This window comes from Amphiprion ocellaris, chromosome 14, assembly GCF_022539595.1.
Source record: "Amphiprion ocellaris isolate individual 3 ecotype Okinawa chromosome 14, ASM2253959v1, whole genome shotgun sequence".
NCBI lineage: Eukaryota > Metazoa > Chordata > Actinopteri > Pomacentridae > Amphiprion > Amphiprion ocellaris.
In genome coordinates, this window is record NC_072779.1 from 11,636,420 (window position 1) to 11,657,438 (window position 21,019).

At 37.9% G+C, this 21,019-nt stretch overlaps 2 protein-coding genes across 3 annotated transcripts; both read left to right on the forward strand.

Moving 5' to 3' along the window:
- The first annotated feature begins 7,370 nt into the window (after positions 1 to 7,370).
- Positions 7,371 to 13,995, forward strand: si:ch1073-15f19.2 (T-cell surface protein tactile). Of its 2 annotated transcripts, none has more exons than XR_008603881.1 (7): positions 7,371 to 8,665; positions 8,903 to 9,253; positions 9,777 to 9,886; positions 10,056 to 10,212; positions 11,982 to 12,948; positions 13,099 to 13,201; positions 13,403 to 13,432. XR_008603881.1 is itself a non-coding variant. In XM_023266604.3 (7 exons), exons 1-7 carry the CDS (start codon positions 8,584 to 8,586, stop codon positions 13,554 to 13,556), a joined length of 1,389 nt encoding a protein of 462 aa, XP_023122372.2. In that variant the 5' UTR covers positions 7,372 to 8,583; the 3' UTR covers positions 13,557 to 13,995. The 2 variants fall into 2 exon arrangements, 1 of the variants encoding a protein (XP_023122372.2); XM_023266604.3 differs by having other exon boundaries at positions 7,372 to 8,665; positions 11,982 to 12,413; positions 13,403 to 13,995.
- A 1,133-nt stretch (positions 13,996 to 15,128) lies between these two features.
- Positions 15,129 to 20,073, forward strand: LOC111566150 (uncharacterized). The gene is made up of 6 exons (XM_023266590.3): positions 15,129 to 15,286; positions 16,036 to 16,143; positions 16,280 to 16,316; positions 16,518 to 16,642; positions 17,020 to 17,078; positions 17,938 to 20,073. The coding sequence occupies exons 1-6, from the start codon at positions 15,274 to 15,276 to the stop codon at positions 18,439 to 18,441; spliced, it is 846 nt and encodes a 281-aa protein (XP_023122358.1). The 5' UTR covers positions 15,129 to 15,273; the 3' UTR covers positions 18,442 to 20,073.
- The last annotated feature ends 946 nt before the right edge of the window (positions 20,074 to 21,019 follow it).

The following is a 21,019-nucleotide window of genomic DNA, read 5'->3' on the forward strand; positions in this document are numbered from 1 at the left end:
CTTATGCCACTCTAAACACTGCTGCCTTGTTGGCAACTCTGCTCACTTCTGTAAGTCAGAATGGATCACAGAAATCACATAGTGCTTAGTCTGCAGTTTTTCACATAACAAGAAAAAAAATAACTGACGTTCAATTTTGTTCGGAATTGGCACTATGTTTTCAGATCTTAAATTCACTGTGCAATCCAGTAAGTATATTTGATTTGTATGAAATTAGCAAAATGACTGAGCAAAAAAGGATTTAAATGGAAAACATTCAAACCACAGCTGCTAACCTGCTCTTTATGTGAGCAAAAACTCAGATAATTTCATTTTAAAAATGCCTGACAAAACAAATGAGTGTACAATATAAATATGCAAGGATATCTGTAAGGGCTGCATATTTTAGAGGTAAAATATCTTCTTTTGGCACAGAGTAAAAAGATATTGCTGAGACTGCACAGGGGCATTGGATGGAGTCACTGTAATGTAAACTAATGACGATAAGCAACACTATTTTCTGTGTTTATAGCCCGTGTTTACAGAAACGTGTTCTTGCCTCTGTGCTGATGTACATGGGAAGAAACACAGAAATCCACCACAGAATTGCTTTCTGCAAAATGGACACATTTCTCAACTGCATTATTACTAAAAACTTTATAAAGAACTGTTGTTTTTGTTGTTGCTGTTTTGTTCTGGGTAAAAAGAGAAACTGCTCTCCTCTCAATTATTACAGTGCTTTGCCAAAACACATGCTTCTGCTAGAACCACTACACACTGAAAACCAAGTGGGCCACATCAAGAGACAATTGCGTACATCATACAGTGGAAGCCAACGTGGTTGTACAAACTCTACCACTATGATTTGATTAGAACAGAAGCAGAAAGCTGGAGAGTTGTGTATTTGTCCCCTGCCCTCAAAACACATGGAAGTGCACACACACAATTCTTTGTTACCATTCCAGTCAAACCATGGACACAGACGCACCATATTCTGCTAATTTTGTGCATCCTGAGGGTCCCCAGACAAGACGGCAACATCTTAAACCCTCTCAAATGTTGTTACAGATAATTACGGACAAAATACCCCAGTGAGAACTGTCACATGTGAGCAATGTGTGTGTTTGTGTGCGGGTCTAAATATGCGTAGAATCCTGAAGCCTTAGTGTTATTAGCTCACATTATTAGCTTGAAAGACTGATTGGAGGCTTTTTCCGAGAAATTATCTGCAATTTGGCTGAGGGAAACACATAGCAGATCTTATTACATCAATCAACATGTTCCATATCAAGCTTCTGCATTTTTCTACAGAAACCATGACATCATGCACAGATGTTGGGTAAAAACACATGCATTATAGTGAAAAGTTTTATATTATCACAGTTTTACAGTAATGTAAATTGCTGAAAGCAGTGAAAGCAAGTACTTCTCTATATTACACGTCATCAGTTTTTGAAAGGTTTAACAGCATGTGCACAACAAGCTGATACAAAAGTAGCAATTCTTGCATTCAGTTTTGGGCACTTTCAATATAATTTAGGTAAAAATCACAATTTTTGGAAAGTTGCTTGCACTTGTAGGCCCGTTATAAATTATTTGACTCCATATTTTCTTGAATCTCCTTAATGGAGGTGGAGGGTGCAAAGCTGGCACAAGCCACGTTAATAGGTAATAAGAAAAGTTGAAAATAAAGCACAATTACCCCATTAAAGTGAACACCCAGCAGGCACACTGTGGCATTAGCACATAATCTTTTGCAGTATATTCTCAGTATTTTATATTCAAATCCAATATTTAGCCAAGTTGTTTCTCCACCAACTCCCAAGAACAATAACTGTCTTTTGCTTGCTGAAAATGTACCATCTCAAACACTGTCTGTCTGAATCTTGTTATATAATGGCACATGTTCTTTTGCTGATAAAAGTAGCTCATAAGTCACCATTGTGGTAAAAATTTATCAACTCGTAAGATAGCACACATTACTTAAAAAGTTGGATTCCACTGGTAGCTCTTCCTAACGGTCTGAACACATGTGCAGGTTCAATGATAATACATTATAGCTACTAAGAAATTCTACATGTGGTAGGAAGGTCTCTTGAGAGCTGAGGCACATTCAACTTTAATCAATGGATGATGTTCCAGGGAGAGACTGCAACAGACTGCTGAAGGGAATCATGTGGTAAATTAGTAGTTTGAGTGCGGGGTCGAACGTGAGACAGAGCCGTGTATATCATATTAAGCTTGAGCTAACAGTTGGAGCCTGAGGTTCTCATCTGTTGGGTTAGTTCTTCCTCACTGCGCTAAATCAGGTCCCCAGGAGACTTGTATTCAAGCAAGAAGCCCTAAGACATCAGAGTAAAGGTTCTGTAATACAGCAAAAATTAACTAGCTCCAGTAGCCTACTTTGAGTTTACTTTAAAGCACTTTCACACACACACACACACACACACACACACACACACACACACACACACACACACACACACACACACACACACACACTGAAAACATGGCTCATTATGTGCTCATTATCAGTGCTGTGGTACTGTAAGATAAATTGTGCTAATACATAAACAAAAGTACAACCCAGCAAATTTACTAAGTCTCTCTGCGCTGTCAGATCAATCAGTGTAAGTGCAAGAGACGGTAAAAAGAGAAGCACGTCACACCCACTGGAGGGAGTAAACGGAAATAAAGGGAATTAAGATAAAAGAATTTAACGCCTTTCACGTAGAGGAAATCCGACTTGAAGCACTTGTTTCAGTGGCTTCATGAGCTCAAATAACAATTTTAGATATACCACAAATAAACTCCTCTTCACCACTTGGGGGAAGGGGCTGGATGCCATTTCTTTTGTTGTGCAGAATAGCAAAAGAAGAAGAAAAAAACATTTCTGCATTCGAAACTCTAGATTTCTGTCACACACACTTGTATTCAATGTCTATGCTTTGTTTGCTGGTGATATTTTATTCATATCCAGGGGATAATTGGGGATTATCAGCTTTCCGGTATAGGACAGGGATGGGAGCCTTTGTGAAAATATGAAAGTATGCAGTAAGGAAGCAAGTGACCTCAAACTAAAATGAAGTTGTTCGCCCAATTAAATCCATCTCTTTTTTTTAATGTAAACTATTTACGCAGCCTTTGTCTTTAAGCAGTGGCAGATTTTGCTGGATTTTGTTCGTCTTCAGTTTCTGAGAGCGCATTAAACTGTAGATTATTCTTGCAGTTTTTGCTTGCATAATAAGATTAGTTTTTATGCTAATTTTGATTGTACAGAATTTTATGATTCAGTCTGTATATTGTAGTTTTGCTGGTGCTTCAGTCTGCTCTGTTCAAACACCACCAGCCTATAAAAGAGAATCAGGTCTCAGATTTATTTCCTTGTCCTGTTTTTAAATGAATTAAATATATATAAATATAATATAATATATATATATAGTTGTATATTTTGAAGGATCACAAGACCTGACAATTGGCCAAATGTGGCAACATTCTCCACCAAACCTACTGATAATATATAATGTACAATAATGCATTTCCCCATCCTCCCTGCTTTAAATGTCTTGCACAATTCCTGCCTGAAACCATGAAAATATCAAAAGTTCACGTCTTATGCACACTTGACTACACTTAACATTCTGTCGGCTGATTCACAAAACAGAGCTTCTCTCTCAGTGTTCTGAACAAATGTTGCAACCAGCAAAATTACAATCTAATATTTCTTTTGTTTACCAGAATGACATAAAGGGATGCCTTAGGTTCAATATTTTTAGGCTGACTATCTCAAAAGGCTAGGTGGTCAAAAAAAAAAGTGAAACCATGAGTAAAAGAATTTAAATATCATATCCTCTCAATACGTATGATTAGTCCAGCTGTTAGAGTAGCATTTTACTGTTGCCGCTTCTCATTGTGTCATTTTTTCTAAGGTGGGAGAGTGAATGAGTAATGCATAAATTGTTGCATTTCTGTTTTTGCTATCCCACCTTACACCCCCATACACTATTCAGCATTGCAAACCATTCATTTTGTGGCCCACTGTGTACAGTCCTGACAAGTTATAAAACTCATTTTCATCCAACACAATGGCATACTCAATTTGTCTCTCCCTCACTCACTCGCGCTCCCACTCTCCGATAGTTTCCAAAATGTCAAAAACTTTAATGTTGTTCAGAGTTTGAGGTTGCTCTGTTATTGCTGCACTTATTATTTGTCTCCTTCCATTTATTCTTCAAAAGAACCACTGAATTTTTTTCCCCAAACGTTGGGGGTAAATGAGGAAAATCTGAGGCACACATAAAAGCAACAATCAAGGAACGGTGAATGGGGTGAAAACAATCATTGGAAATTTTCTGGGTGAGTCACTGCTTTCTGTCAAAATAACGGGAGAAATAAAAGATTCCCAAATTTTGAGTCTTAATACAGCATTTTATTTTCAGTCACAATTCAGTGTCGGCTAAGAGTGAGGTGTTGATCTTTCTGTTTCTTGATCCAGCCACTCAACAGGTGTTGACTGTGAAGTGGTTAGTCATAGTTCTTAGGAAATGTTGCTTGGTCACTTTGGGCTTCTTGAAACTCTGAGTAGCATGACTAGTTAAAAGAAACTGCAATGGCCTTTTGCACTGAAATTCACGATCTCCACAGGATGTAGCCAAACAGCTTTGACATTTGGATCAATTTTCTTTTCCTTTTTTTAGTATTTAATTTGTCTAAACATTTGTGTGGTTGTCACTGTCAGCATGATGGCATAAGCGTTTAGCTCAAGTACAATCACACAGAGCCGCTGGACTGGTTGTAAGTAGGCTCTAATTTCATCATTACAATATTCTCCATTCATAATTAAAGATCGTTTTACATGTGTGATATATAAATAGCAGAGCTTTCTAAATAAGTAATTGTGGGGACACAGAGAATCCCTGTCAGAGCAAGAGAACTCACTCTTTAAACCAGCACTGTCACAGTTTAATTGGGACGTCTGGTTTTCCAGTTGCACCCTCTAGGAGGCAACTTGTTTCAGTCTTGGTGGTTACAATTTTACAATCCAAAAAAGAGAATCAGCTCACTGTTCAGTAGAAGGGCTTAGTGGGGCAGCCGCACATGAGGTTGAAGTGTGAATTGGGATTAAATTCTGATCAGCTGTTTTTAGACGTGGAGCTCTCAACCTGCATGTGAAAACATACAACATGTATGAGGCCACAATCTCAGAAGGAAGCACGTTTGCTGTTGTAAATGGCTTCAAGTTACCCACGTCAAGACCTCAACATCTGACACTGCTCAGCAATGTTATGAAAAATGTACATAAGATTCTATAATGCTATGGCTGTACGATACCATAATAACCGCACTCTCTCAGCCTTTCAGCATGAACAAACAGAATTTCTGTTAATCTTCTAATGAGGCCCAACAAATTCCTTCAACATAAGCTCTTTACTACAGTTTCATATTCAGATCACTTCTCTACTATAATCAATACTCTGATCTGATGACTAAAAACAGATAGAGAGAACACGTCTTTCCTTTTTCACCTCACGTTTAGAATGAGAAATCAATTTAAGATGAAGAAGCAGCACAATTAAACAGCTTCTCAAGGCCCTGCTGGTTTGTAGTAAATCTGTAAAACATGCACACGTTTTAATAATACATTGCGTCTAAAAATCACATTTTTCACGGAGACAACACTGCGCTCGCAGCAAAAACTGAGCAGTGAATGTGTCTAAATGAGCAGTGCAGAATGTGTGAATGTGTATTTACGTTGCTCTCACACACAGCCCTGAGGTCAGCAGATACACAAACATATACCTCAACACAGACACACAAATATCTACACACAGAGTTGACAATTAGTGTTCTGGTGCAATATGCTGCAAAAAGTGCAATTTGCTGCAGGTCACCGGGGTATCCAGGAGCCCTGGGGACTTTCAGAGCTGGCGTGACCTCAGTGTGGAACTATTACTACTGTGTGCAGGGGGCCGGCAGGGTGCACCAGCAGGTTACAGCACTTTCTTTCCTTCTCGGCACATCAAAAAAGAAGAAGTCGGAAATAGGCCTACCTACCAGGACCAGTGATTTTCTTCATTATTGTTTAACTGTGTAAATGTGAGAGTAATTCCTATTCAACTGTTTCTCTCAGGAACATTGGAAAGTGATTAGAAGCCGCTATAATGCTAATTGGATGCTCTGGATGCTTTTCATTTTGTTCTCAAGATCTTTCTTGGATCACTGAAAGAAGTAATCACAGCGATGTTGTGTGTGTCTTTCAATTCTTGAGACTTTCAAGACTCCCCAGGGAAGGGATGCTGCCCTTATCAAAGGGAGCAATACAGCAAGGTCCCCTTACACGTTGATAAAACACTGACAGAATACTGATAAATCTCCTATAGGGCGGCAGTAACTCTACTAAGCCCTAATATATGTTATAAAGGTCAGGCACAGAATATGACTGTTAAATTATCAATCATCTTAAATGCAGTGCAGGGTCCACAGGGAGTATTTATAATGAATGAAGGGTAGAGCTCATAATATGTGAAGAAGAGATAAGGAGAATGAAAGGTGGGCAAGCTGTTTGGATATCAGCATTCTGTGATAGCAATAATAAAAATTCCTTTTTCTCTGATTAGCTAAATTAGATACTGAAAAGCGTTACATTTACCTTTGAAAAGCACTGCTACCCATTCATCAAACATGAATATCAACTGATTTTTTGTTTTGTTTTTGTTTTTATGTTAAATCCTTTAAGACGAAAAAACATTTGCTGAATAATCAGCTTCTCCTTAGCCTGAGCTTACAATTATGTAGATATGCACAAAGCCTGCGGTTAGAAGATTTAAACAAAATTTTCCACTTTATTCTTATGATCTGTGCTAATTGGACATAATTATTTGAAGCTATTGCTCTCAAAGCTGCACACAAATGATTCAATTTTCTTTGAAGAATTAATTCACGCATTGGAAATTCAGTGTTGTTGCATAGTAACAATGTTATGCAAGGAACAATATTGCTTGCATCTAATGAATATGGTAAATATATTAGGGTAAAAAGTATTTATTGGAGTAATAAAATCACATTTACCGAGATTTCCAATTATCTCTGTGATGTTTTCTTTTATCTCTCGCTGTCAGTGGAAGTGTGACAAGCTTTATAGTTAAGTTCTGCTCTAACACATTAAGGCTGACAAGCACAGACGACAAAACAAAGGCAAGTAATATCAAGCAATCAATTTATCTGATTTTCAGTCATAACATTTTTTTTATATATATATATATATATATATATATATATATATATATATATATATATATATATACACAAGTGCAGAATGCAATAATGATATACACTGAAAAGTAGATAAACCAAATGAAGGGAAAATAAGTATTCTTAGTTGTATTGTCGACTGAGCCTGCATCGAACATGTACTGTATATACATGCACATTGTCCACACAAAATTTTGACAAGTGTGTATGTTTTCATGTGTGTGTTTGGCCTTTAATAACCCAGTTTTCTTTGTGTATTTGAAACTGTCCTTCCATAAAACAAGCACACGTGCCAAACAGGTGCCAAAAACTGCAGTTCCGTGAATGGCCACTAGAGGCTGGCTCTGAAAGCAAGTCAATACACATAGATCCCCGTTTTGAAATATCCAACTCTAAAGCAGAAATAAACGTTTGCAGCTTTGTGCAAAAATAATTTCACTCTCTATAGCCAATTTCCCCATTTGTGACAGCTGTACAGGGGGTGAATTTTTATATACCTCACCTGTTTAAACTGTATTAAGGCTTAAAATTACGCACAATTAGGAGCATGGATGCTTTGACTGACAGGTGGGTGTAGTCACACGACAGTCCACAGCCCACCTCAGCTTCAGTCATGCTCCCACTACTTTGCTTATTTTATAATCAGTCACGAGTTAGGCAAAGTCAGGTGCTGCCAAGATGGTGACCAACAGGCTCAGACTGGGTTTCAAAACCGCTCCTTACAAAGTCTGTGGGTAAAGTTATGGAGTGTTTGTTGTGATGTTTACGTTCACGTGGCCCTCCAGGGGAAATACCATATAAGATGGTTTCAAATGAGGTGAAGTCAAGTGGCATTGTTATGAAGCCGCAAATGGAGGAAGTCTGGGTGAAAAGATAGGACAAAAAACATTGTATTTCAACAAGAGGGACTGTCATTACACTTGTGCATGTTTGAAATTAATTAGCGAGAAAGAAGTTTATTTAGAAGAGCATAAATTAATCTTCCGGTTCTGTTTGGGTTTGGATGTTCCCTTGGTATCATTCTTCCTGGATGACTTAGATCATTACTGACATAATCTGGAATCAAATGAATCATTGCTCTGCATTTTGTTAGTTAGACCTGACAAAAAGAATAAATAATGATAAGGACTGCAAGATCTACATCCTTTGCAAATATCTGCTCTGCACCAGAGGTTCTTACCACAAAGCTTCAGCGCTACACATGACTCATTCCGTCTCTCTGTGTGGCTTCCTGTAAAGATAGGTCATCCTGTTCACTGTCTCACAGTCTCTGCCAGACTCTTTAACCTCAGTTGACAGTGTCCTGTTTCTGTCTCTGCTGAATCCCTCAATAGATTCAGCCTGATTGATCTAATGAATTTGGTGGACTCAAACATGACTGGAAATGCACTGGGAATGGCCTTCTCACTCCTGCTTCTTGCCTATATTATTCAAGGTAATCTTGGACATTCAAATATGCTGTAGCTCATATAATATACCAGCAAAGACAGGATATTCACTGTGGGTTTGAACTGTGCATTGGCTTCTGGTGTGACAAGCTGCCTCAGTATAATGCTATGATTCTATCTGCCTGCATCCCAGCGGACTGCAGTCTGTATTATCAACTTCAAAGTGTAAGTGATTTTGTCTCCTCATTTTTCTTGCTTCTAACGCTATCTGAATTGCCTGACAGGGCTCCAGGATGTCGAGCTGCTCCATGCTGACACGGTGGAAGCTGCTGTGGGCCAGAACATTACCTTACCTTGCATTGTAAAAAAACCCACTGATCTCAAGATTGTGAGTACTGAATGGAGTAAGAAGACAAATGAAAGCACAAAGCTGGCCTTGTACAGCTCAGGTCATGGATACCATTATTTCAGGCCTAATGTCACCATCCTGATTAAGAACAATGATGCAAACAAGTTGACAGGCTCCTGTCTACACCTTCCTGAAGTGAAGAAATGGGACAGTGGCATTTATGTTTGTGAAATGACAACTTTTCCTTTGGGATCCATAAAGACTGAAACAGAGCTAATAGTCAAAGGTAAGAGGATGTACGTGTCTACCAGCTTCTGCAGTCTACACAGTGTTGAATATTTTACATAGAAATATATACCACATGTTTCTATCTTATTGCCCATTGTATATATTTAATGTTACTCCTGATTGCATCAGGGTACTGTTCCTGTGCCAATCTAAGCAGTTATTTGCTTCAGCGCAAATGCACGTAATAATTGCAAGAACACATCTAGGAGCTTTGTTTGCCACAAGACACTTCTTTTCAATTCTCTGTTTGGCCTATTTTTTTTCTCATCATTCATGTAGCTGTCCCATGATGCAGGCACAATGCACAGTTCTCTTCAGCTCTCAGTGAACTGAAGGGATGTCATGATCATAATAGAGACAGAAGACATTATATAGAATGTGGTGTTCATGTGTATTACCGCCAGAACTACAGCACTTATAGTAGTTAGCTGAGCTTTACCTGATATGCTCTGTTTGTTGCATTTAACTTACAGCTTTCTTGTTTTGTTAAGAATTCAAATAATCTCACCTCTTTTCTCCAGATGACATTAAAATAACGTGTGATGTGGATGGCATTGTTGAGGTTCATAATGGAGAAAATGTGACAATTCGCTGCAGATTATACCCTCATGCACAGTACAGGTGGACCAAGGTAAAGGACAAAACACATCTACAGTCACTTCCTGCCATTTCAGTGAACTTCACTTCATTCAATGAACACCAAGAAGATTCGATTAACTCTGACATCAAAACCTACATCACAAAAACATCTTTTCAGTATGAACGATATTTATGTGCTACATAATCTTGTTTTGCCCTAGAACAAGGAGCTGGTGTCAGAGAATGAATCTCTTGAGCTGCGGTGGGTGACTGATGCTCTTGCAGGGGTTTACACACTGACTGTCAACACAGGAAACAATAGTCTGCAAAAAGAGTTTACCATCACAGTGCTAACAGCAACCACAAGCTTAAGGACAGGTGAGCCTCTCTATTTCTTTGCTGCTATCTGCCTTTTTGTGTCGTACTCAATTTCATCATCTCCTCAGGGCTGGATTAACAATCTAGCAGAGGGCCCAAGAGACCGAATGACTTAATAAACTGCACAGGACCAGAAAGCTGATACTTGAACTTTTATTATACTCTAGCTCACTCAATTTTAATTTTTAATTAGCTGAAAGGAAGGAGAGAGATTCAAAGGATTTTGGAGCTGCCAGCCATGTTATGAGAATATACTAGTAACTGCAAATAAATTGGGAACTACTAAACGTTAAAAAAAAGAAAAAGAAAACAATGACAACTCGCAATTATTTTAAATCAGTCGCCACATGGAACCAGAATGAATACTCAGCTAAACAGCATTTACAGTTTTACACTGTAAAACAAGCAAACTGCATGTCATCTGCCACCACTGGTTATAAAGCTCGGTATAGTGCTGCGAGCTGGCTGTGCTCAGGTAGGAAATTAAGTTGTCTACTTTCTCATCCTGCATACACATATCTCATGAGAATTGGAAAATGTAACAAAAACAAAAAATAAAAGCCACACAGACGTCAGAAGTTACTTCCTGTTCTTCCCTTCTGTCTACTTTCAAACCACAAGAACAAAACACACAGCAGAGTCTCGATGCAAACTCTGAATCATGACGTGGGGTGAGAGCACAATCTGTTGGACAGATTGGAGTAGTACAACAAATGAAAGTTTTGAAAAAATATTGAGATGAGCTACTTGAAACTGGCACAGTGTAGTAATAGATCACACTGTCTGGCAGCATTTCATGACATTTAATATGATTGTAAATTAGCTAAATTTAGCATAATTGCAATCTCTACACAGTGTCTTATTGGAGATGTCCACGTGTATGTGCTGGTAGAATGGCAAAAAGCTGACATACAACACATAAGCTACTCTTATATTGTAGGAAAATATGTACTACATAAAATTAAATTTGCAATTCTCGCCCACACTTTTGCCTCATAAATCTGTACCCATGGTTTCACAGTCTGAGCTCTTGAATGGATTTTACTTATATTGATTATGCATGTTCTCATAAATGCCAACTCGCCCATGTTTTAATGATGTATCACTGGGCACTGGGTATTTTAAAGTTTGTGGTACATTATTGATAATCCCTGCTCTATATTCTGGTCCAAAGTGAGGTTCAGTAAAGGAATAGTTTCATATTTTGGGAAATGCATACAAAAAGTGAAACTAAAAAAAAAAAACAGCAGTGGTTTTATGGAAAGGTTACGTGGCAGACCATTTCTTACCAGGAGCAGTTGCCAGGCAACCAGCAAAGACTATAGGAAATTATTGTTCCCAGCAAAAAATGGCTTCAGTGCATAACTCCCTGTAAAAACACAACTTACTATTATAAAATGTTTGTGATGGGATTATACAAGCAACATGTAAGTAGCGAAAATTTTTTTAACTTTCCATACCTGGTCTTTATGCTAAGGAATGCTAATAGGTTTCCGGCTCCAACCACATTTTTACTGGACATTTATGAGTGGCACTAACTTTAACTCTTGGCAAGAAAGGAATTATTTACAAACACGCCAAACTATGTCAGAAACCGGAAATGCCACAAACATGTACAGAATCTCATGTGACGGATAGAGTTTGTCAGTCTTTTCAAAAGAGTGACTGCTCTGGAGCTCCAGGAAAAGTTGTGTTTGATTCAATATCAAAATAGTACAGTATACTGTTGCTGACAGCATGTTTATTGCTCCTTGTTTTGCTCCTTTCAGATCTTGTGACAGCATCACCACAGGGTTTGACTGAATCAGCAGACAGCAGCCTTAACGCGTCAATGACTACTGAGCTCTCAACCCATGCAAATTGGACCACGAACATGGATACTGTTAATCCAAACACAAGCGATGTTACAGTCACAGCTATAGAGAATATAACGTCTTTTACACAATCAAGACATACCGGTGTTACATCCTCCCCTGCCACACACTCCACAAGATCAAGCTATAGCAGCACAGTGTTTAAAGAGACACCAGAAATGGCCGGTGATGAGACGAGGAATGAGTCCACAATCCACCCAGCGGACATTTTCTCGACAAGGCCAGAAGAGACCAGCACCTTCGGAAACATTTCAGGAAATTCTGAAAATCCCAATGCAGCTCCAACTGTAGCTGCAGAAACTACAAGTATATTCAACGAGGAAATAGGTAATATTTTGCTTCCTTTTATCCATGAATGCCACTCCAGCAAATACAATGGAAGAGTTTAAGAAAAATATCTTTTATGTAAGAACAGCATTATGTCTTATCAGTCTGTCTCTGACACCCTGTATCTGCACTGGCTTGTTACTGATGCCATTAGACTGGGGCATATTGTTTGTCCTAGGGACTGTCAACAGTGTGGGTAGCATTGTTTATGGCTATCAACGCAAGGCCACAGGGCTGAAAAGTAAACAATAAAAACTGTTTGAAAGCAGCAAATAACTACCTAACAGCGGCGCTAAATGTTTAAAAGGCAAAAACCTGACAAGCTATGGGTGAATATTATCTGCAGTTTCTTCACCTTACTCATCTGCATCTTCATCACATGTGGAACCTTTGCAGATTCCAGTTTTCTCAGCCTCAGGCTAGATGCCTTTTCGAGGTAGAAAACTCATTAAACACAGTGTCTACTTCATGGGCTGATGCACAACCAACTGAGGGGGAGGAATGCAGGACACGCTTTTCTGCCACAAGGCAAAAGGTTTCATATTGTAGCGTTCCATTTGTTATCAATATTTATTGGAGTCTGCTTGGTTTCACCAGAGCAAGATGATCAATATGTTAGTGTCTGTTGTTGACTGTTTGTGCCCTATAAAAAATACATTTCCCTTTATTGCAATCTGCTTCTTAGATGCTGTACGGAGTCGTCTGTTTTTGCTGTTAATCATTGTTCCGATGCTGGTATTGATTGCCGGGGCTGGTTTTCTCTACAGGAGACAAATGATAAAGAAGAGGTAAAATTCGTACTATATGTCATTCAGCCATCCTCTACATCAGCTTGAGCTTATTTGAGGTCATGGACTGGATAAATAGTCATGATATCTCTCATATTTTTGGATAGATGCACATATCCTATAATTTCTACCTCCTGGGTACAGTTTAACTGTCTAGCAGTGCCACCGGTCAATAACTGTACTCTTACTCTCCCTCTGTAGAATGGATCTACCTCCTCCGTTCAAACCTCCTCCACCTCCAATCAAGTATACAGCTGCAAGACAAAGCGAGGATTCAACACAGTTTTTCCCAACTTCAAGGTGTAACTCGGTTGTAGAATCGAAAGATATGCAACAAATGTTTGTTATGATATGACAAAAGGAGTCATTTGGTCAAAATTGTGTGCCAGGTGTTATCTTGACACAGCAATGGAATACATGTAACTCCTGGTACCCATGTTTCTATATGTATGAAAGTAACATTTGACAGTGTATTCCATCATCAACTACTCATGTAAATCTTATCTGATGCAATTTTAAGATGTAGTGCACTTTCTTTAAACACCAGAGTATCTTGTTTTGGTTTTACCAAAAGTCACAAAATGTTTTACTTTCAGTTGTGGCCAGTTGTAAACTGCAATTACAACCCTGTCACAGGAAATTGTGGGTTGATTAAATGTTATAAAGAACAACATTTTTATCATTTGCATGCACTCTGACAGAAATGACATATTTTGTTATGATTTTGTTTTGTACTAAATGTATTAACAATCAGTATGTTTCTAACAATTTCAATAAAAACTTGTTAAATTTGACTATGAAGTGACTGAACTGCTACACAGCACATCATTGTGTCATTTACTTTTTCTCTTGTGACACTCATGTAGTATTATATATTCACTAGGCTTCTAAATGCAGTCATTTGGATTTGACATTCCCACGCTTGGATCACATGCAGCAATTAAACAAGTAAACAGTTTTAAGTACAGTAAGATTTCTTTACTTTCTGTGTCCTTTAAATAGCCCCAGCTTCTGCCGACTTCCTCTTATGCAATTGTCTATTGTATCAAGTGTCAAGGACCACTGCTGTTCACATGTACCACAAAGTGACACTTATTGAGTGGGACTAAAACCACAAACCACATGGGCTTAATGGCTAAAAAAACATATCGACCACTGGGTACGACCAAACACATATAGGAAATGAGTTTTGCATAGATTAATATCACAGCTTTTCAGATTTTGAGAAATAAATGACTTTTTAAAAAAATATTTATCCTGTATGTAGTTGAAAATGTCTTTAAAATTGACTTCAAAATTTTGCAAGAGGCCAAATTAGGTGGGCTCTGCTCCTAATTCGGTTACTCACTAATACATTTATTCACATACACTCTAAATGCGCGCACGTATTTAGCTGTACTGAGAAACCTGTAGTTTTTCTTCTGATTTTCCAACCACACTAGCAAAAACCACAATGGTCTGTGTGTATGCCTGGTATAAATTCTTGATATACGCTCTGAAGCCCCATGAATACAGGTAATAGAATGTATAAAGAACTACTGTACTGTGCTCAAATCAAATCTAGATGTGTGCCGCGTTGTGGCGACAAGTTTTAGAGGTAGGATTAAAACATGGTCGGTGAAGTTCAGAATTAGGATCAGTAAGGACTAGGAGAGGTTTTCTTAGCTGCAAAATAAAATTAAGTGAAAATTTTCTGCTTTTTTATGCTGAAATGTCTCTCCTTTTGTTTCTTTGTTACATGTTTAAATCTGCACATTTTCATCTAGCATTGAATTTGCTGACATATCTAAACACTTGTGATGTCGTTATAATAATACAGCGATCTGTCTGAAATCATATCGTACCCTACAACAGCACTGCGAGCGCCTGCTTCAGAATGAGGTTATATTGCTTCCTGTTTGTAACTGAAGAGCAGCCAGTTTTCAAAGCTATGTGATAACAGGGACGTAACAAAGGCAGGGTAAAAATAGACTACAGTGTAGCACACCTCACTGATTAAACCCAGTGATGATCTGTAGCCTGAGAGCAATCGTGTCAGACAGACAACCTGTTCTGTTCAAGACGGCTGGAATATGAGCAATCAAGGTAGGATCAGACCGACTGTTAAAACTTCTAAAGTGATACTTCAAATGTCTATCTAATATTTATACGTTGTACATGTGTTTTACGAATACCCAAGTACAATTTCGCAAAATGTTGCTTTTACCACAAAACTACAAACAGACACACGGTTTCTAAAGCACATGTCACAAAAATGGCAGAACAAAAGGTGCACGTAAAAACTGGAGGTTTACCACAAAGAAAGCACACAGTTAACAATTATGACTTTTACATACGTCATTCTATATTGCTTTCTCTTTTTCGTCGATTAGCGTCTCACATGACACTTTTAAACCAGTTATTTATTCTTTTGATTACATAGAATTGATGGTGAATTTACAAAAAAAATTAACAAATGTCTTAGCAGAAACAACCAATTTCCTGTGAAATTTGTCAGTTTTGTTGAGTTGAGATAAGGGAGATTACTTCTTGAAAGACCAAAATTAGACGTTCTACACACAGTACCACATGACACACAATCTGGTAGTTGTAAAACACATTAACAATTTTAGAGTACGTCATTTTTTTGCATTCTATTTCTCATCTTATAGATCAGGGATTGCTTAAGAATTTAATGGCATTTTTGTCTGTCACCGGCGCAAAAGTGGGGATGAATATTTGAAATATTTCATCACCAATAAAAATCTAAATCTCAAATTCTACACACTGAGTCAGACAACTCTTTGTTTTTCAATTCCCGAGGTGCTAAAAGATATTTTTTGCTGTTTCTTTAGACTGTCTCCTGTATATGATAGCTCTGGCAGTGTTGTCTTTGGCCCTGTTGGTCTCTTTGTGTCTCAATATCATCCTTTGCGTCAGACGAAGAGCCACCTTGTGCAGAGGTATAGTTACATTTCTTTGTCATATTGTTTTGTTTTTTTTAAAATGTAGTCATTGCTCATTCCAAACCTCTCTCAGCTTTTACAAGGACAACAGGGCATTGTTTAAATTGCGGAATATTTGTTCTCACAAAAACAGATGATTCCTGCTACCCAGACAATCCTGAAGGAGAAACGTATGTGTTTTTTTATGTATTTTTTAATATTCAGCTTCTCAGCCAAATATTATTTAGTCCACTACATACTATTGCTTACATTATAGTCAGTAATATTAGGTAAATGACTGTTTTTATTTTCCTTCTTATGTGCAAATTAAAATGTATGAATTTTACATACATATACAAACTGTGGCATCGTTCTTTCCTGTCCTGCTGAAGCCTGACGCAAAACGAAGGGCAATATTTTCATTACCTCAATCATGACGAGCAGCAGGAAAATCCCCACGATCAGCATGAGCAACAGGAAAATCCAATCTACGGCAACATCAGCGCAGACAGCAGAGGTGAGCGCAGGCCTGCATTCTGTCACCTTTTGAAAAACATAAGGGGAAATCACAACATGTTTTTACAATAACATTGTATGACTCACACTGGCATAAAAAAATATTCTGTCTAAGCTGTGCATGCTTTGCCTACACAATTACATTTTGACTCTTTCTGCATGTGTATATAGTATATTTTTGCAAATGCTAATTATTACCAAGAAATTTATATCAATGTCAAAGTTGGTGAATCAATTTCAAGCGGGTTGTACTTAAAATGAGTTTAGATGATTTAGATAAATCCACTATTTAATTCCTTCAGATTTCCATTTTTTTTCATAAACTTCTTTGTGTTTTGTCGTGTGTGCCTTTATAATGACAAAAGTGTTTTACTTCAGGTTCTGCAGAGGGTTGCTATGAGATGATGACCATGCGACGCGCAAGAGACTCTAAAAAGGTAAATGCTATTCATCACCATATTACAATTTCTCTACTATTTTGTTTCTCTGGATGTACAAAACTCTCTAAATACAGCACTTCTTCTGACTGCTTAATTTGCACATTTTTCTAATTAGTTATGGTATTTTACTACATTTTGGCATTGATGTTGATTATGAAATGGTAGAAAGCATGTGTACAGACCATCAGCGCTGACTGCCGCAGTGAAAACATAATGCGTTATGCTTCTGCGTATGTGTGTGGCGCAAGCTCAAATCAAAGTCTTTTTACTAAATGTACCTAGTTTACACGTGATTTTTCGCTAAACTTCACATTACAGTGGAATAAAATTATTTCCCCTTTCTAAAGCATTGTATCTTCAACACAGAGGATGCATAAATGTACACGTAATGAATAATCACAATGGACACATAAAGGTAAGATGCAAAAATGGGTTTTGTCTTTTGTTTACAAATAATCATATTCTAAAATGACTGAATTTATGTGGTTAAAGCCGATATTCTACAGATTTTTTCATTCTGTTCACACTCAACTGAATATATAATGGCAAAGGTTTATATTTAAAAATACACCTGCAGATCAGTTAAACCCATGCTGAAGGTACTGCTTTCAAAATGGAAGGCAGCTGACACCAGAGGCACATTGTGGTCAATGAAACTGTGAACAAGTGAACACAATTAAGCTGAAAATGTTCTAAAAATAAACCCGTTGAATTCAATCACATGAGAATATGCACAAGAGTCTTTACCTAAAATATAAACTTATCCGTAAAGTTGCTGCATTTTGAGGTTTGTTTGGTTTTTTTTGGAAGAAAAAGCTTATTAACTATTTTACCAACTCACTTTGTCTGAAACCAGCCTTTAGAGCCTGACCTGAATTATGCTTCGTTGGACCTGAAGATCGCCAAGAAACGCAAGAAGCATCGCCATCAGCAAGGCCAGACGCAGGGACGAAACAAGCTTCAAGACCAGCCACCAGACCACCTCACACCTCCTATGAATTCCTTCTTGGAGGTGGACGCAGATGTGGATGCTCTTCTTCCTTCCAGGGACACCAGCACAATGGTTTCACACAGTAGCATCTACCTGAACAGCCAGCAGATAGCCCAAGAGGCCGAGGAAATGGAAAGAGAAAGGAGCATAAACCTGGAGAGGGAGAACGTGGGTTGGGATGGCATGCGAAGGTGTGAGGATCGAAGAAGTAGAGAGTGGAAAGGAGATCAAGAGAGTAAGGAAAGAATAGTCAAGCAAGATGGTAGCACTGGAAATGGATGTATACAGCTTTCAGAGGGGGAAACTATTGAGAGCGGCACAGATCACTTCATTAGCAGCTTTAGCCGTGATAGTTTCCAACATGATTAGCAAGATATCATACTAAGACTGTTTTATTGTTTCAAACTGTTCTGAACTGAAAACCAGAGCACCGACTATCTATTACTGTATCTCCAAGAATGAAAACTATGTCATCTTGATTATTCAAAGAGCTTTGCAAAGTTGAGCAATATCCTGTGTGATGCAGACGAACTACCTCTTGAACTCTCCACATTGGGCAACCTAGGAAAAAAAAACGAAGTGTACCTTTCTGTGCAGAGGATGCAACAAGTGCAGAATATATAAAAAGAAAAGGAAAATCTGTGTGTGTGACATTTAGAGGTCAAGGGCCACGTGGAAATTTTCAAATTGTTGCGAAAGATGAGGAAAATCTCAAATCATCACAGGACACAGAAAAAAAAACTTTAACTGTTTTGATGTCTCACAATCACACATTAACGGATGTCTTATAAAAAGGTGTGAAAAAAAATGATCTTACACTTGTTTTCCATAGTGTAGGCGATGGCTAAATCATGAGAGTCGTTTTCCCTTCTCAGCACATGAATGAATTTGTTTCTCAGTCATGTTAAAACTGAAGGTAAGATTGGTATGAAGATACAAATTAAATGCAATAAAGTGAAAAGGGGAAAGCTGTAAGTGGTGGAATTTTATTCCCCCTGTGGACATACTGCTGTATATTGTTCATGCCACATGAAAGTGATCATAATGGTCATTACCTTTATAATCTGTTGCACTTAAGCGCCATCTGCTTAAATGATTATTTCCCTCTCAGTAATCCTCGTTTTGGGCGGATAATTTACTGCCCTGCTTTCTGCAGAGGGAGCTGAGCTCTGAAGTGAACTGCAGTCAAAGGCCTGCAGCACACTAACTGTTTGGTGACAGTTTTTCAATAGCTGACCGTGGCCTACTTCCCCTCTATGGATTAATTTTTGGCCGGAGGCATTTTGGATGTTACTGCTCTCAATATATGGGAAGCTACGAAATAACACCCTTAGAAATGATAAGCCACTATAGTGACTGTCACACATTTTCTAAATTCTAAATATACTCTTTTCCCACAGTATTTTGTAACATGGAAATTTATTTTAGCTGAATTCTGATCATAAAAACATAAATGCCTGCCTTTAAATGCTCGAAATTCTTATAGTGTCTATCAGCCCCTACATTGCATTTTAGATTTTGTGTCCAAGTTGTATTGCACATAATATTTCCTTGTTGTTGTTTTTTTTTATCCAGCTAAAACAGAATTAAAGCTTTTAAGGGTTCTTGTAATGGCAGATGGTGGCATGATGACAGTAAAAGGAAAATCATTTTCAGCTTTTTTTTCCCCCCTCTCTTTACAAAAACAAAGCCATATGTCAAGATAACACTGAGGTATGATCGTTAAATTGACAGTGACAGCTTAATGTGTACAAATGCTCTTGGTTTCCTCCCACGAGCCTCGATGTGGCTCAGGGAGAATATTTTAATGTAGTGAGTTAGACCATCAAGGGCTCCCGTTATGATTTTATGTCTCTGTCGCAGTGTGACAATAAAGGCTGGTTGACAAAGGAGGATATAATTTAACTTGAAAAATGCAGATCACTTTTTTTGTATCTATGGTTTTCATTAAACGGTTATGCAATGCATAAGAATGGTCCAATCAAACTGAATTTTGGCTGAATTTCTTTTTCTTTAAAGACTGTGTTTTTAAGGACTTTCATAGCAAACTTTGCTTGTCAACAAGTGAATAAGGCTGCACTTGTTCACTGGTATTGGGTGATTGCCTGCAAGAATTCAGGGAACACAGATCCCAGAAGAAATCATCTTTCATGGTGCAGATTTTATGGTTGCACAGATCACACAAAGCCAGCTGTGGCAAAAGAATGCAGCTACTTTCTATGTCCTTTCAGCCAAGCTAGTGATTTGTACTGTATGGTATTTGTTTGCTGCACTGATGCGAGTGTGAGGATTGTTTATGGTGGCCTGCAGTTGCCCTTGTGCCCTCAAGCAACAGGTGCTACTTTATGATTTATTTTTCAACTATTTTTCAGGAGCATTTTTTTTTTTTTTTGTACAATAGAGATTAACAAGAAATTAGGTAGGGGCTGAGGGGGGATAATAGGCTCCAAACCCAGACACAAAATGGAAGACACTGCAATTTAATATTGAATAGCAAGACAAGTGAGCATTCTAATCACTTGCTCCTAAAGTTGCTAAGATTACCTTTAGGAAATAAAAAAATTAATAGGCAGTCTATGCAAAGATTGTGGTAACGGCTGGTTGTGGAAACATTGCCTTCATTTTTAAAACAGTTTATGACACAAAAGTATTTTTGCCTTTGAATGACAAATAATCATTCTCATATCTGGTCACATGAAATGTCAGAACGAAAGACTCCAACTCCTACGCATTAAGAACCCGGGTGTATATAAATAAAATTATGAAAAAAATACAACTGTTACTCAAAATGTACTTTACGAATACTTTCAAAAAACAAAACAAAAAAACAAACAAACAAACAAAAAAAAAACTCGGTCCCGAATTTGCAAATGCGCTTATTCGAATACACTTGGAAACGAAACACTGGTGAATTACCTGTTCAGGTTCCAGGAAGAAGGCTACCTAA

Coding starts and splice junctions, on each gene's coding strand:
- si:ch1073-15f19.2 (XM_023266604.3), top strand. CDS start 8,584: ATGAATTTGGTGGACTCAAACATGACTGGAAATGCACTGGGAATGGCC. Junction 9,254..9,776: donor AACAGAGCTAATAGTCAAAG/GTAAGAGGATGT, acceptor TCTTTTCTCCAG/ATGACATTAAAATAACGTGT. Junction 13,202..13,402: donor AGACAAATGATAAAGAAGAG/GTAAAATTCGTA, acceptor CTCCCTCTGTAG/AATGGATCTACCTCCTCCGT.
- LOC111566150 (XM_023266590.3), top strand. Junction 16,144..16,279: donor AAGAGCCACCTTGTGCAGAG/GTATAGTTACAT, acceptor TCACAAAAACAG/ATGATTCCTGCTACCCAGAC. Junction 17,079..17,937: donor GCGCAAGAGACTCTAAAAAG/GTAAATGCTATT, acceptor GTCTGAAACCAG/CCTTTAGAGCCTGACCTGAA.